Genomic DNA, 15,392 nt, shown 5'->3' with positions numbered 1-15,392 from the left:
ATATATATATATATATATATATATATATATATATATATATATATATATATATATATATATATTGTTACGGATTCGCGCCCGCCGGCGTGCTGACGGCCACGTAACTCGAATCGCGGCACGTCGCCCACCGGACGGACAATCCAGTCGTGACCCTCTCGGACTAACGCCGGGAACCAGTCACGGGTGGACCTTTCGGTCTCACCGCGATCGAGCCAATCAGCCCCCGCGTGGGATAGGGTTGCTCGCCAAATTCGACCTACCTAAGTACCCACGCGGAGGGTAGACCGGGCGATCGCACCTCGCCGCAGGTCGACTTCGGACACGGGCCACTTAAGCGACCCGTTCCGTACTATCGGGATAACCGAGCGGTGTTATCGTCGGCCTCGACGGTTCGATTAATTATCGGGCGTATTCAGTCCACTACCAACCCTTTACGTGAAGCAAGATGAGGATTCAATGAAAGAAATGACGAAGCGAAGCGGGAAACAGTTCAACACAAAGCACATTTATTCGCGATGAACGGAAAGCACACATATTCAATTCCACCAAAAGCACATAGAAAATAAAAACACAATGCAATTTACACAAAAAGCAAATGCGACAATGCAGATCTAATACCGATTACGCGAGCACACGGCAACACTTATGCAATTTTACTTCACAGACGGCGCCGACAACACATACCCAAAACCAAGGAAAAGAACACCCTCAAAGATGAGGCGGGCCTGAGGCCGAGACCGGGTCGGGCCTACCCGTCTGGTGATGAGACGCGGAGCGGCGATGGTGCCTCAACTCCGCGGGCCTCGCGGGCAGTGTCTGGTAGGGGGTGGGAAGGGGCCCCCTTGGTCGCACTATCTCAGCGCGGGGGGGAAACAGGAGGGGGTTGCTGATGCTCGGGGTATAGAGGATTTCCACTCTGCCTCGAGTCCCGCGACGAGCGTCTCCACCTCGGCCAGGTCGCGCCGTCGGCCTCCCTGGTGTGCAGCTCCCTGCACGACGCGAGCACCCCCTCGTCTGCCCTCGCCGCCTCTCCACAGCTCCGTCCCCTTTTGCTCCGACTCCAACGCACACGACGACGACCAACTCCTTCTTGCTTCTTCTTCCCAACTCCACCGCCCGCGAAGTCTTAACTCCTTCTTCCACTTGACTGATGAACGCGGTCGCTTATATAAGCCCCGTGGCTTCGCTCTCTCATCTTTGACCCCCTGCCTTCGACCCTTCACCTCGCTCCCCATTGGCCCGAGAAAAAGTGGGCGTGAATGCTTTTTGATCCATAAATTTGCCTATAGCGACCGCCCTCCAACGCCCTGGAGGCGGGGCCAAATCGCCCCTCGCTCACCGATTGGACGGAACAAAAGTGGGCGTGTGTCGTTTTTGATCCGTTTTTGAAGCAGAAAATCTGTGGTTTTGTACACGCTGTTCGGCGCGCGCCCTGCACGAGTCCAACACCGGTACCCACAAGCGGCGCAAGAACGGTGGCGATGCGACGGTTGCGAGGTGTGACGTGAAGGTCGTGGCGGTTGTGGTGAAGCGGCGTTGTGGTTGGTGGTTGATGTTGTGACTGGTGGTGGTAACAATGGCGGTTGGTCCAAAATAAAGATAGTAAAAGAAAAACGGCTATCCTGAAGAGTCGCAGCACGCATAAATGACATGTATTCCCACTAGACAACGGGTTTGGGCCTAACTACACATATACTTACCGAGATATCTCACCTAAGGGACCTGAATGGTGGTTTGCGAATTTGGTAACCACAACACTACCCCCTCCCCTTTTTACAGACTCGTCCCGAGTCGTCAAATTCTCGTGTGCCATTATGTGTAGTTTTCCCCTAGTACATTTTACCTACGGATCCCTGAGTGCGACATTCATGGTATTCGTGTCCCCAAAATAAATAACCTGAGGGCTGCGTAACTATCTAAACAAACTCACTCACACGGACGACTTAAATAAAATTGCCGGCGCTAAGACAAACATGCCGGGGGCGCACTCATATTTACAGTACATCTTAACCTTAACTTACAAATTTTACACTAAACCATGGCCCAGGATCACTGAACTCTGCAAAAGAAAAGCAGTTAGCAGGGAGCCAGGCTGCCCACATGCAGTCTCTGGCTCAAAACAATGCAGGTGACAGGGAACGTGGCTGGCTGCTCACACGCAGTCCAAGGCCTTCCCTTTTGAACTGAACGCAGTGAACCACAACGGTGCATGGGCTGCACAACGCAGTCTCCGTGCCAGCTCAAGTGGCACACGCAATGAGCACAACGAATGGATGCATGAACACAAACACGGTGCACGGGCCGCCACTGCAGGCCCGTGTTGTAGCTGCCAACAGGGCAGTTCTCGCAGCTTGCAAACTGTTGCCTTGCGGATCCTAGCGCACATGGAAATGAACAGGGGGGGGGGGGCAAAGCAAAAATTGAACGGGGCTGGTGAACAGGGGTAGTGGGCATGGCATGGCAAAGGTGATCAGGCAAACACAGCCCGCAGAAGAAGGCCGCTGCAGGCAAACACAGCCGGCAGATGAACTGGCCGGCACGGGCCTTGAAGAAAAACAGCCAGCCGGCAGATGAAGTGGGCCGGCACAGGCCTTGCAGCAAAGCAGCTGTAGACGATCCAGCCGGCACAGGCCTCGCAGCAAAACAACAGCTGCCGATTAAGTTGGCCGGCACTGGCCTTGAAGAAAAACAGCCAGCCGGCAGATGAAGTTGGCCAGCCTTTGCCGTTCAGTGAAGGTTGGTGGAGGGAGTGCGGTGGTGCTGGCCACTTGGAGGGCGGGCTCGGACCTACCTACCTGTCTCCCTCCCAACCTATCGCCTTTGCCTGTCACTGTACATACCCACTCCCTTAATTTGTCAAACCCCAATTTAGCCCCAACTTATTTTTTTGTTGTTTTTATTTTTACTCCCCCACTATAAATCGTCCCCTAACCCCCTTTATCGTCCTTGTTCGGCTAACCTATCCTGTCACCTAGCCGACTCCCAACCCCTACGTTCCCTTCCCGGAGGGGAATAAGGGAGAGCTAGCGTCCTGTGTCGAGGCCCAACGAAGCCTCAGAATGGCCTCCCCAGAGTTCGGCGATCTATAACCAAAGTGGGTCCAGCGGCCCACAACGACAGCGAGGGGATGGATGGTGCGGAGGGGTACATCTCCTAATCTACCCTAACCATTTAACTGTTAAACTACCCCGGGGCTTTCAACAAGCACCTCTCACTTAAACTATTGGTTCTAACAACCCAGATTCCCGTCGCCTGTGTTGGTGTCCTCACAATTTCGGGCCTTGCCCCCCAATTTTCTCTCCGTGCCCTCACACGGTCTCCTGGCTGGGACACGTGGCTCCCTTTGGCAGGCACGACCCTCTGCCGAATCTCCCGCTATGGCACCCCCGGGCACTACACTGCCTCCGAGCCTACCAGCTCCCTAACACCGGGGAGTGCCCCCCATGGCACCTCCCCTGAAACGCACACGTGGCAGGCTGGCTTCCCAGGCCCCTTTCCGAGGGTCACCCTTGCCCACAACACTGCCCACGCGGCTAATGGCGCCCCGGGCCCCCGCACCAAGCAGGCGCACCCGTGCCCACTACGCTATCCCGGCCCCCCATGGGCCCTTGGCCTACCACGGCCGACTAGCCTGGTGCCCGGGGTACCCACTCAGCGATACTCACCTTTCGCAGCCACGCTCCCAAGCCCGTCAACAGGGCTCCTGCACCCTCCAAATGGGTCTCGAGCCTACTTTCCCACAAACAACAAAACGACCTCCATTTTTCAATTTGACTAACCCCCTAACTCACTTTATACTGACCCCGGGGTCCCTTGGGCGGGAGTCACTCCTCCCCCCAATCACTCATCACACCATGCATTCCCCATTCACTCCATACACACAGACCCGCTGGCCTCACTCACCAAGCACATGCTTCCACTTCACTCACCAACACTTCAACACACTCACCGCTGAACTCTGCCATCCTTCTATCTGCACCCCCTAACTAACTCGTGCTCCCCCGTCGTCCCTTAAACTACAGCACGTTCCTTTTAACCTACGCAGCTAAGCTACGTCCCCTCTACACATTCAAAGTCTGTCTCTGTCTCCAAATCAATCATTTTATTTCCCAACCTAAATCTGGCTACAATCCCTCTAACTAATCCATTCCACGGACTCCATGAGGACTTACCTCTGCCCCATGGAGTCGGTCGAGCTAAGCTAACCCTTCCCCCTAACTAGTTTTCATCCTGTGCCCAGGTCAAGGGGGTCTTCCACCCCTTGCCCAGGAATCCTGTGCACCCGAAAGTGAGGCTTGCTTTTTTTTTTTTTTCTTTTTTTTTTCATGCGAATCACAAGCGCGGCAACTCGCGCACTTTGCACCTGCCCGTGACGTCATGCAGCTGCACGTGTACCTCGTCCCTCCTTGGACGGTACCATCCGGCCGGGATACCCCTCCTGCCGGATTCCAACCCCACGTGCAGCCATGGCGTCACCGTGCGCATAAAAAAAAAACACAAGCCCCACGTCTCGAGGGGTTCCCCACGCGAACACATGTGCTTTGCCCGTTGGAGCTTAACACACACGATCGCGTGGAGAACCCGTCCGGTCCAAATCCGTTTACCTGCCTAAACTTTGTCCGTCCGCGGGATCGGCAAATCCACCGCGTGCGTTTCCAGACCGGGACTTCACCCTCGCAAGCGAGCACGTGGCGGTCTCGTGCGTTGCACAGCACGAACCGCGTGCTCACTGCTGGGTGAACCCGGCACGGTACCCGAAACAGCTACAGCCGCTACTCGGCTTTCTTTCATCACATGTCGCCGTCGTCGCCATTCAACACACGCACACCTGCGTGTTACGACGCTAACACTCCATTCCGTTACATTCACACCGGGAGACGCGGCTGCGTGCTCCCGCATGCCAACCGACATCCCCCTCACATACCGCTCTCTCACACACACGGTCTCCCTTGCATAACCCATACCACTCACATGTGGTGCTCCATTCATACAAACCACTCCACTCACACCCGTGGGGGCACTCACCCGCGGTGCCTCATCCACACTGGCCGTTTCACTCACACACACGGCCTCTTCCACACACGGTGCCTCATCCACACACGGCGTGCTGGGAAGCACGTACTCTGGCACAATCGCCACCTCACCACTCACACACGGGGACGCACTCACACCTTGCACCACACACACAGGGACAACCACACTGGGGATTCGTGTCCCCACAAGGGTCTCCGGGGCCTCTATACCCCCCAAGCTCTCCGTGCACCTGTCCACAGCACCCGTCCCCTCAACCTCGCAAAGCACGACCGAACTCACCTGGTCGTGACTCGCCTCAAGGGGGCAGACTCCCTCCCCTCGTTCCTGGAGGAGGCCATCCAGGTGCTCGCACTGGGTCCCCACACGCTCCGCGAGCTCAACCTCACTATCCTCCACTACCTCCGTGTGTGTGTGCGCGTCACTTACCCCGTCTTCATCGTGTTGTCTCTCCTCTATTTTTTCTGTCTCCCGTGTCTCTATACATTTATAAGTTTCTGTTGTCGTCACCTCGTGTCTCGTCTCACACGTTTTGGTCTCCCCATTTAATTTTTTCCCTTTTGGTCACCGTCGATTCCTCTGTCACGACCCTCGCCCAACACGCCCCCCGAATTATTTTTTTACCCGCCTCCACCGCGGGCCTGTCAGCCGTTGCACCCCCTTCCAGCTCGTTCGCTCCCACACGTGGAGTCGCCATTCCTATCTCCCTGGTCACGGCCTTCATGCCCGCCTGCAGGCATCGGCCCATGTTCTGCGTCTCACCCCGCAGCTTTTTCGTTTCTTCCTTCATTTGCTGTGTACTTGCATCGATCTTTTCGTTTATTTGTTTGGTCATGCCTTTCATTTCGTTTATAAATTCATTTGCGTTTGCATCCATTCTCGCTGTCATTTCCGCATTCATTTTTGCCAGCATGGTGATTAGCTGGGCCATGTCGGGTACGCTTGGGTGAGCCGTTTCGGCAAGGGTTGGGGAAGGGTTTTGGTGGAGAGGGGGAGGGGAGGTGTCATACACCGCCGCCGCTGCCGCACCTATTTCAGGCTCTGGGTTCAGTTGGACGAGTTCATGTTCCTGCACGGGCATTCCATCCTGGGCCATGGATTCTACACATTCTACATCCATTTCTAATACCCCCGGCTCCCGCTCGCCTTGAGACGCCATCTTGCTTCTCGTAAAGGGTTAATTTAGCTCGCTCGTAATTTGGAGGGAATCGGGGGTCGCTTCTCTCACCCCTGGACCGATTCCCGTGAATTTAGCTGGAGACAGGAGAGCCCGTTTTCCTGTTCTCCGATACCAGTGCCACGAGGAGGGCGATGGATTTGTATCGCACGACCTGACACCAGTGTTACGGATTCGCGCCCGCCGGCGTGCTGACGGCCACGTAACTCGAATCGCGGCACGTCGCCCACCGGACGGACAATCCAGTCGTGACCCTCTCGGACTAACGCCGGGAACCAGTCACGGGTGGACCTTTCGGTCTCACCGCGATCGAGCCAATCAGCCCCCGCGTGGGATAGGGTTGCTCGCCAAATTCGACCTACCTAAGTACCCGCGCGGAGGGTAGACCGGGCGATCGCACCTCGCCGCAGGTCGACTTCGGACACGGGCCACTTAAGCGACCCGTTCCGTACTATCGGGATAACCGAGCGGTGTTATCGTCGGCCTCGACGGTTCGATTAATTATCGGGCGTATTCAGCCCACTACCAACCCTTTACGTGAAGCAAGATGAGGATTCAATGAAAGAAATGACGAAGCGAAGCGGGAAACAGTTCAACACAAAGCACATTTATTCGCGATGAACGGAAAGCACACATATTCAATTCCACCAAAAGCACATAGAAAATAAAAACACAATGCAATTTACACAAAAAGCAAATGCGACAATGCAGATCTAATACCGATTACGCGAGCACACGGCAACACTTATGCAATTTTACTTCACAGACGGCGCCGACAACACATATCCAAAACCAAGGAAAAGAACACCCTCAAAGATGAGGCGGGCCTGAGGCCGAGACCGGGTCGGGCCTACCCGTCTGGTGATGAGACGCGGAGCGGCGATGGTGCCTCAACTCCGCGGGCCTCGCGGGCAGTGTCTGGTAGGGGGTGGGAAAGGGGCCCCCTTGGTCGCACTATCTCAGCGCGGGGGGAAACAGGAGGGGGTTGCTGATGCTCGGGGTATAGAGGATTTCCACTCTGCCTCGAGTCCCGCGACGAGCGTCTCCACCTCGGCCAGGTCGCGCCGTCGGCCTCCCTGGTGTGCAGCTCCCTGCACGACGCGAGCACCCCCTCGTCTGCCCTCGCCGCCTCTCCACAGCTCCGTCCCCTTTTGCTCCGACTCCAACGCACACGACGACGACCAACTCCTTCTTGCTTCTTCTTCCCAACTCCACCGCCCGCGAAGTCTTAACTCCTTCTTCCACTTGACTGACGAACGCGGTCGCTTATATAAGCCCCGTGGCTTCGCTCTCTCATCTTTGACCCCCTGCCTTCGACCCTTCACCTCGCTCCCCATTGGCCCGAGAAAAAGTGGGCGTGAATGCTTTTTGATCCATAAATTTGCATATAGCGACCGCCCTCCAACGCCCTGGAGGCGGGGCCAAATCGCCCCTCGCTCACCGATTGGACGGAACAAAAGTGGGCGTGTGTCGTTTTTGATCCGTTTTTGAAGCAGAAAATCCGTGGTTTTGTACACGCTGTTCGGCGCGCGCCCTGCACGAGTCCAACACCGGTACCCACAAGCGGCGCAAGAACGGTGGCGATGCGACGGTTGCGAGGTGTGACGTGAAGGTCGTGGCGGTTGTGGTGAAGCGGCGTTGTGGTTGGTGGTTGATGTTGTGACTGGTGGTGGTAACAATGGCGGTTGGTCCAAAATAAAGATAGTAAAAGAAAAACGGCTATCCTGAAGAGTCGCAGCACGCATAAATGACATGTATTCCCACTAGACAACGGGTTTGGGCCTAACTACACATATACTTACCGAGATATCTCACCTAAGGGACCTGAATGGTGGTTTGCGAATTTGGTAACCACAACAATATATATATATATATATATATATATATATATATATATATATATATATATATATATATATATATATATATATATATATATATATATATATATACGACCTCGGTCGCGTTACCGGCCTCTCCTCTCCGCAGCTCCCCGACTCTGACACGAGCGCCCTCTCGACTGCCTTCGCCACCGCCACCTCTCCAACTCTCCCACTCTCCTCAGCTCCGTCCAACTGCTTTCTCCGACTCTTCTCTTCTCAACTCTCCTTGACTGACTCAACTCAACTGCCTTTTTGGCGAGCGAACGCGGCCCTTTATAGCCCCCGTGGCTTCGCTCCTTCACCTTCGACCCTTTACCTCTGGCTGGCTCCCCATTGGACCGAGGAAAAGTGGGCGTGAATGCTTTTTGATCCGCGAATCTGCATATAGCGATTATACTCCGACGCACCTGGAGGCGGGGCCAAATCGCCCCATGCTCGCTGATAGGACGGAACAGAAGTGGGCGTGAATCGTTTTTGATCCGATTTCTTCGGAAAGGCTGGTGTTTTTGCACCCGCCGCTCGGCGCGCTCCCTGCACGAGTCCAGGATCGGTGTCCACAAGCGGCGCGGGAATGGCGGTGATGCGATGGTTGCGAGAGCGAGATGTGACGGTAAAGGTCGTGGCTGTTGTTGTGAAGCGGCGTTGCGGTTGGTGGTTGTTGTGTGATGGCTGTTGAGACGTGGTTGGTGGTGGTTGTGGTGGTAGTAATGGCGGCTGGTCCAAAATAAAGATAGTAAAAGAAAAACGGCTATCTTGAAGGGTCGCAGCCCGAATGAATGACATTTATTCCCCCTAAACAACGGGTTTGGGCCTAACTACACATATACTTACAGAGATATCTCACCTAAGGGACCTGAATGGTGGTTTGCGAATTTCGTCAACCACAACAATATATATATATATATATATATATATATATATATATATATATATATATATATATATATATATATATATATATATATATATATATATATATATATATATATATACATATATATATACAGATGACAGTAAATAAATAAAGAGAGTACGTGGATAAATGTTAATTTGAATAAACTCGTACACTCACTCCCTATGGAGTGGCAGGAAGTCTTGTTATTATCCTCTCTGGGGTATATAAATTACAATCGATCTGGGCTTGTGGTTGAGGGGGTGAGGGTGGTGAGAGAAAACAAAATCCTGGACTGGAGCATAGGATTCTGGATCAGAATCATGCAAGAAATCCCATCGAGAAAAACAAAAGCAAGGCAAGATATGACAACCCATCCATCCATCCATTGGGACCATACTCTGTGCAGAGCGTTGGTGCTGCCTAAGCAGTCTCCTTTAGTCCGGCAGATATGTGAAATATTCTGGTAGTTTTGTGCCTTTGATGATACAAGCATGAAATTTGGTACACAGTTATAGCATACCCTTAGGAAACATTTTGGATATAGGGACATTCCAGATTACCCCTCGGGTCAAAATGGTGGCCATTTTACAAAATGGCTGCCACGAATAACAAATTCTGCCTACAAGGTCAGCAAAGTCATATGTGCTTGGTGCAAAACACAACGTAGTGAGTATAATATGATTATTATCAACTAGTATGCACATGCTTCATTATCTACTTCATATTTGACTAAAAACTGCATCTACGGTGGTCTATGAGGGACACAGATAACAATTTACTATCGCAATAATGCATGGCTGGAACAAGAGCTCTGCAATATGATCATGCATGTGAATGTTACCTGAATATTGTTTCTGGAAATATAAATAGATCAAAAATCAAATTTGGTGAAAGGAACTTCGACTCCATGAATATTTCCATTATTAATTACATACTGGTAGCTGGCAATGTCGCGATTAAATGCATAAATTTGCGAAATCGATATTGATGTACTCACTGTATTAATTTTCATGATTGCATAATAGAAATGTTCAAACTACAATGGTGTGTTCATATTGATTTAGGTTTAACATGGTCCTGTCCAGCGCAAAGATATAATGTATGGTGGCCTATTGGGGACATCGAGTGACAATCACCCAAGATCGCCATTGTGTATATATGCATCTCCTCTGGGCTGGGGTTCGTAGTTGAAAACATTTTAACTCTGCTATTCTGTTTTCAGGTGATAACTCCACTGTAGTGTACCCAAAAACTAATCCCCTGCTTGGTGGTGGTTCTTCCCAATTTTACAGTGACTGATTGGTGGTGGTTCAAGACAATGGCCAAGCATTTCAAATTATTAGACCCTCAGCAGCGAGGGCCAAGTACATCTGTTACATCAATTAACCAGACAGACTGGAACCTATGTGTGCTGTGTCAGATGGACACCACTGAGCCTCTTCATTGTCCAGCTGACTCCAAGCGAAGCACAGGAGGGTCTGGATACCAGACTCTGGCAGACAACCTCCTCAGGTTCAGTGAGATCGACTGCTTGCCAAAATCTCTCGACATGTCCCGCTTGGACGATGGTGAGGGTATTGAGTCCACATTCCAGCACCACAGGGCTAAGTGGCATGATTCGTGCAGACTACAATACAACAAAACTCAATTGATTCGGGCAGAGAAGAGGAAAACAACCAGTGGGGATACCGAAGGCGTGACACGAAAGTATACCCGTCAGAGTGTGGACCGCACAGAGTCACTGCTCGAAACGTGTTTCTTTTGTGACAAGCCAGCAGGTAACGAGTCTTTGCGCAAAGCTTCTACCTTTGACCTGGACAGACGAGTCAGGAAATGTGCTCTGAAAATAGAAGACAAGCCACTTATTGCTAAACTGAGTGCTGGAGATATGATAGCGCAAGATGCCCTGTACCATGTGAAGTGTCTCGTTTCCCTCTATAACAAAGCAAGGGACACAAAGAGAACCTTGGATGACCAGGATGATATCAATCATGGCATAGCTCTCGGAGAACTGGTGTCCTACATCCATGATGCCCGCATGGACGCTCTTGTGGCACCAGTGTTCAAGCTGGCAGACCTAACAAGTCTGTACAACAACCGGCTGAAACAGCTTGGAACAGTCTTGACTGGACGTGTTCACTCGACCAAACTCAAGCACCGGATCATGACATATTTTCTGGACATGGAGGAGCACAAGCCTGGCCGAGATGTTCTGCTAGCTTTCAACGAGGACATCGGATCAGCCCTTCACAAGGCCTGTGAACACGATGCTGATAGTGATGGTGTTCATCTTGCTAGAACCGCGAACATAGTCTGAAGAGACATGTTGAAGGCAGACACTAGGAAGAATCGAGGCAAAGGAATCAGGAGACGAGTCGAGCCATCTAGTTCCATTCCTGGAAACTGGCAGACCTTTCTTCGCACAGATGAGAACAAGATGGAGTTGTTTGACTTCCTAGCCACCAGAGTTGCAACAACAGACACAGACAAACAAGTCATCAGCACCCACCACAAAGATGTGGTTTGTACGCAGGCCCGAGATGTTGCTGGTCTTGCCCCTTGTAGCCATGAAGAGGCTGACACAAGAATGCTACTCCATGCTGAAGACGCTGTGAGGCAGGGATACAGCAAAGTGTCGATCCGTACAGTAGACACTGATGTCGTGGTCCTTGCGGTGACAGCAGCTGGACATCTGGACATTGATGAGCTCTGGGTTGCTTTTGGCACAGGAAAGAACTTCAGGTTCTTGGCTGCTCACGAGATGTCTGTGGCACTGGGACCTAACAAGTGTCGAGGTTTGCCATTCTTCCATGCCCTCACTGGATGCGACACCGTTTCAAGCTTCGGAGGCAGGGGGAAGAAAAAAAGCATGGGAAACCTGGAAAGCCTGTGATGAGGTCACTGATGTCACTGCAGCATTCTGTGCCTTGGCTGCCACGCCAACTCCTTCAGCCGTAGATGACCACATGGATGCACTGGAGCGTTTTGTTGTTGTGCTCTGTGAATGCACCAGTAGCCAGGAACATGTCTATGAGTGTCGCAAGCATCTGTTCACCCAGAATGGCAGATCAATAGATGCTCTCCCACCAACTCGTGAAGCTCTGAAACAGCACATCAAGAGAGCTACCTTCCAAGCCGGCTACTGTTGGGGCCAGATGATGGTGTCCACACCAGAGCTCCCATCGCCCAGTGACTGGGGGTGGGTTCACACCGATAATGGCTGGGACATATACTGGACAACCCTCCCAGAGGCAACTGAGGCATGTCGGCAACTACTAAGGTGTGGCTGCAAAAAGGGATGCAGAGGACAGTGCAGGTGTGTCAAGGCTGCACTCCAGTGCACAGCTCTATGTCACTGTGGTGGGGAGTGTACAAGAGAGTAGAACTGGGACAAGAGATCACAGATGATAATTATGTAACATGTACACATGTATCCATGCATCATAGTAGACTCTGTTACCTGGATCTAGAGATTCCACTGTATAATTTTGACTCTGTAAGTTGATGTTAGGATCAAACAGAAGCACTTCCTCTGAGTTCGAGTGTTAAATGAACAACAGTCATTCCATGGTGCTTGATAACAGTTTTTGAAGAGTTTGTTGTAGAAAACCGTCCAAAAGTGCAAAAATGACCAAATAAATGGTTTATTCACGCTTTGTCACCTTTATTTGCTAGAATCTATATTTAGTTAAATAAAACCACTGGTATGCTTCTTAAATATAGTTGTATCCACATGTATCCTCCTTGTACAACACAAAATCGGCTATTTTGTAAAATGGCCGCCATTTTGGCTCTGGGAAGAATCTGGAATGTCCCTATATCCAAAAATCTTTGTAAGATACTGCCCTAGCAGTGTGCCAAATTTCATGCTTGTATCACTAAAGGCACATTTTTTTTAACATATCTGTCGGACTACTTGGCTATTGGGCACAATCCTGGACGGGTCGCCACTCCAACACAGTGTACCAGCAAGCTGGTACTCATTTTGCTGACCTCGGAAGGATGACAGGCTGAGTCAACCCCACCTGGTATTAATTCAACAGCTGAGAGGGATTTGAACTCAGGACCCTATGATCCCAAGCCTGCCACCCTAACCATTAAGCCAACACCAGGCATGCCTGTTGCTTCCTTCTCCCACACCACAAATCAGTACTTTTGTTATCACTGTATTCACTTTCAGTCCTCTGGTCTCCATATCCTCCTTCCATACTGCATATTTACCCATTACCTCTTCCACACTGTCAGCTATCAGCATACAGGAGTTCCCAAGGTGAGCCTCCTCTAAATTCCTGTGATGTAGCCTCAAGAACCATGATGAGCAGGATTGGGCTCAAGACTGACCCCCTGATGAACACCCACTTTCACTTCAAAATCCTCACTCTGCACTCCATTTACCCTCGCAGAGGTTTTTGGGCCATCATACATTGCCATGACTACCCTAACTAACCAATCCTCCACACGTAACTTTCTCATGGACAATTGCACGACCTCTGTATCTGTGAAATCACACCATGAAAAAAATTGAAACTTTTCACATGGCAAGTACGCTTCATCAGGAATAAGTGACGTTTTGATGACGAGATAGGTGCCTTCATTATGACGTCATAATTGCATATGTAGAACGCTACATCTGATCAGTATGAAAAAAATTTTGAGGGTCATCTAGGGATAAAATGACCCCAGAAAAAAAAAATTGATGTCATCAGTCATGGGATTCGGCAGCCATATTGTTGAAAAATAAAAAAATTAAAAACTCAAAAATCTTCTCTGAAGTGGCTGAACAGATCGAGGCGAAACTTTACACGTATGACCGCCTATCCATGACGAACAAAATATTCACACAATTGATGTCAGCAGTGTAGCCTGGTGTTGGCTCAGTGGTTGGGGTGGCGGTTTTGGATCCTAGGGTCCTAAGTTCAAGCCCCGTCGGCCGCTGAATTAATACACCAGGGGGTTGACTCAGCCCATCATTCTTCCGAGGTCGGCGAAATGAGTACCAGTTCCAGTGTGTGTACTGGTAGAGGGGAACTGCATCAGCGACATAGTCAGGCTTCAAGAAATGATAGCTACCCCAGCAGCTAAGCTGCCATACAACCACCACATGGTTTGGCAGCCATATCAAATTTACCCTCAAACCTATTAAAATACATCACTCAAAAGAAGTGCTGACGAGGGTCTGCAATCTCCGATTGCTCTTTTTCTTGTTTTACTTTTGTGAGGGGGAATCCACTTCATGTTGATGATGACCAGTGAGCAAGAAACGCATCCATGGATCGATTTCCTTTCCAAAGAGTGTGCTGGTATTGTCAGAAAAGACTTCTAAAGCCGATGAAGAGGACCAATACTGTGAGTATCAGTGTAGCAGCTGCTACTTCTTTTTGCATTGGTTGGTTCTGTACATTGAGAGTTTTCAGTACATCGAGTTTGTTTATATCCTGTAGAAATGTTTAAAGAACCACGTCGTGGTTAGTTGAACTACATTGGCCAAGCCACAGTTTTAATATTTGCCTGAGCATGACAGACAAAAGGTAGTAACACTGAAAATGCTGCACAGCTTTGTGAGAAATGGGTGACTGCAAAAAAATGACGCGTTTGTGTTGTTAATGTTGTTGGCTCATGGTTTAATTGGAACATTTTGGAGAATAAACTTGAATGTTCCGATAGGTGATGCCAAAGAGGAAGCTGTCTTTCCTGGATTGGCTTACTGATTGATGTTGCGTAAGGAGCATTTTAAAGCAGTGCTGTTGAGATGCCCCTTGTTGCTAGGTTAGAAGAAGGAATTTCTAATTTCGCCAAGGTTGCCGGTGATAACTCGTCTACTGTTCCTGAAGGACACTGATCTTTAATCTTTAAAGTCCACCAATTAATGTTAACACACGGGAGTCCCAGTTTAACGTCCATCGGGGGATGGCACATAAATGGATAACTCATCCTGCATGCGAAACACCAGGATGGCAATTCATAGCTGGGTGGGCATTCAAACCCAGGGTAGACAGCTCAGAGGAGAGTGCACATCATGCACCCAGCTATAGGCCATCTGCCACCCCCTCCAATATGTGAAATAAACCGGGTGGATTTTGCCAATTCTGATTTTAAAATAAATTGCCAATGATTTAAATTAATAGATAACATTTACTGGTACTCACTTTTTTAAAAATGCATGAACAAAGTTGAGCATTTGTTGCAATCGAATTTCATGCAAATATTAAGGAAAATGTGAAAATATGAGATTAAAAGAGCAAGCTGCCCCTAGGGTGGTGGGCTTGGGATCCTCGGGTGCTGAGTTCAAATCCCACTCGGCTGTTGAATTAATACCAGGTGGGGTTGCTCAGCCTGTCATCCTTCCGAGGTCAGCAAAATGAGTGTCAGCTTGCTGGTATCCTGTGTCGGAGTGGCGACCCATCCA

The 15,392-nt window shown here is 50.3% G+C and overlaps 2 protein-coding genes across 2 annotated transcripts in view; one reads left to right on the top strand and one right to left on the bottom strand.

Annotated features, from left to right (window-relative positions):
- The window catches only part of LOC147025496 (uncharacterized), a 27,921-nt gene extending 12,671 nt beyond the window's left edge, over positions 1-15,250 (top strand). Inside the window, exon 2 of the mRNA XM_085887004.1 lies at positions 10,279-15,250. Coding sequence (XP_085743130.1) covers positions 10,279-11,303 — 1,025 coding nt within the window. The 3' untranslated portion in view covers positions 11,304-15,250. The remainder of the gene's footprint in view (positions 1-10,278) is intronic.
- Positions 1-15,392, bottom strand: part of LOC147025495 (uncharacterized) — a 38,931-nt gene that overhangs the window by 5,740 nt on the left and 17,799 nt on the right. The window lies entirely within an intron of this gene.

This window comes from Eptatretus burgeri, chromosome 6 (genome assembly GCF_056783735.1).
Source record: "Eptatretus burgeri isolate ZD-2024b chromosome 6, Ebu_testis_v1, whole genome shotgun sequence".
Lineage (NCBI taxonomy): Eukaryota > Metazoa > Chordata > Myxini > Myxiniformes > Myxinidae > Eptatretus > Eptatretus burgeri.
This window is presented reverse-complemented; position numbering and strand designations above follow the sequence as displayed.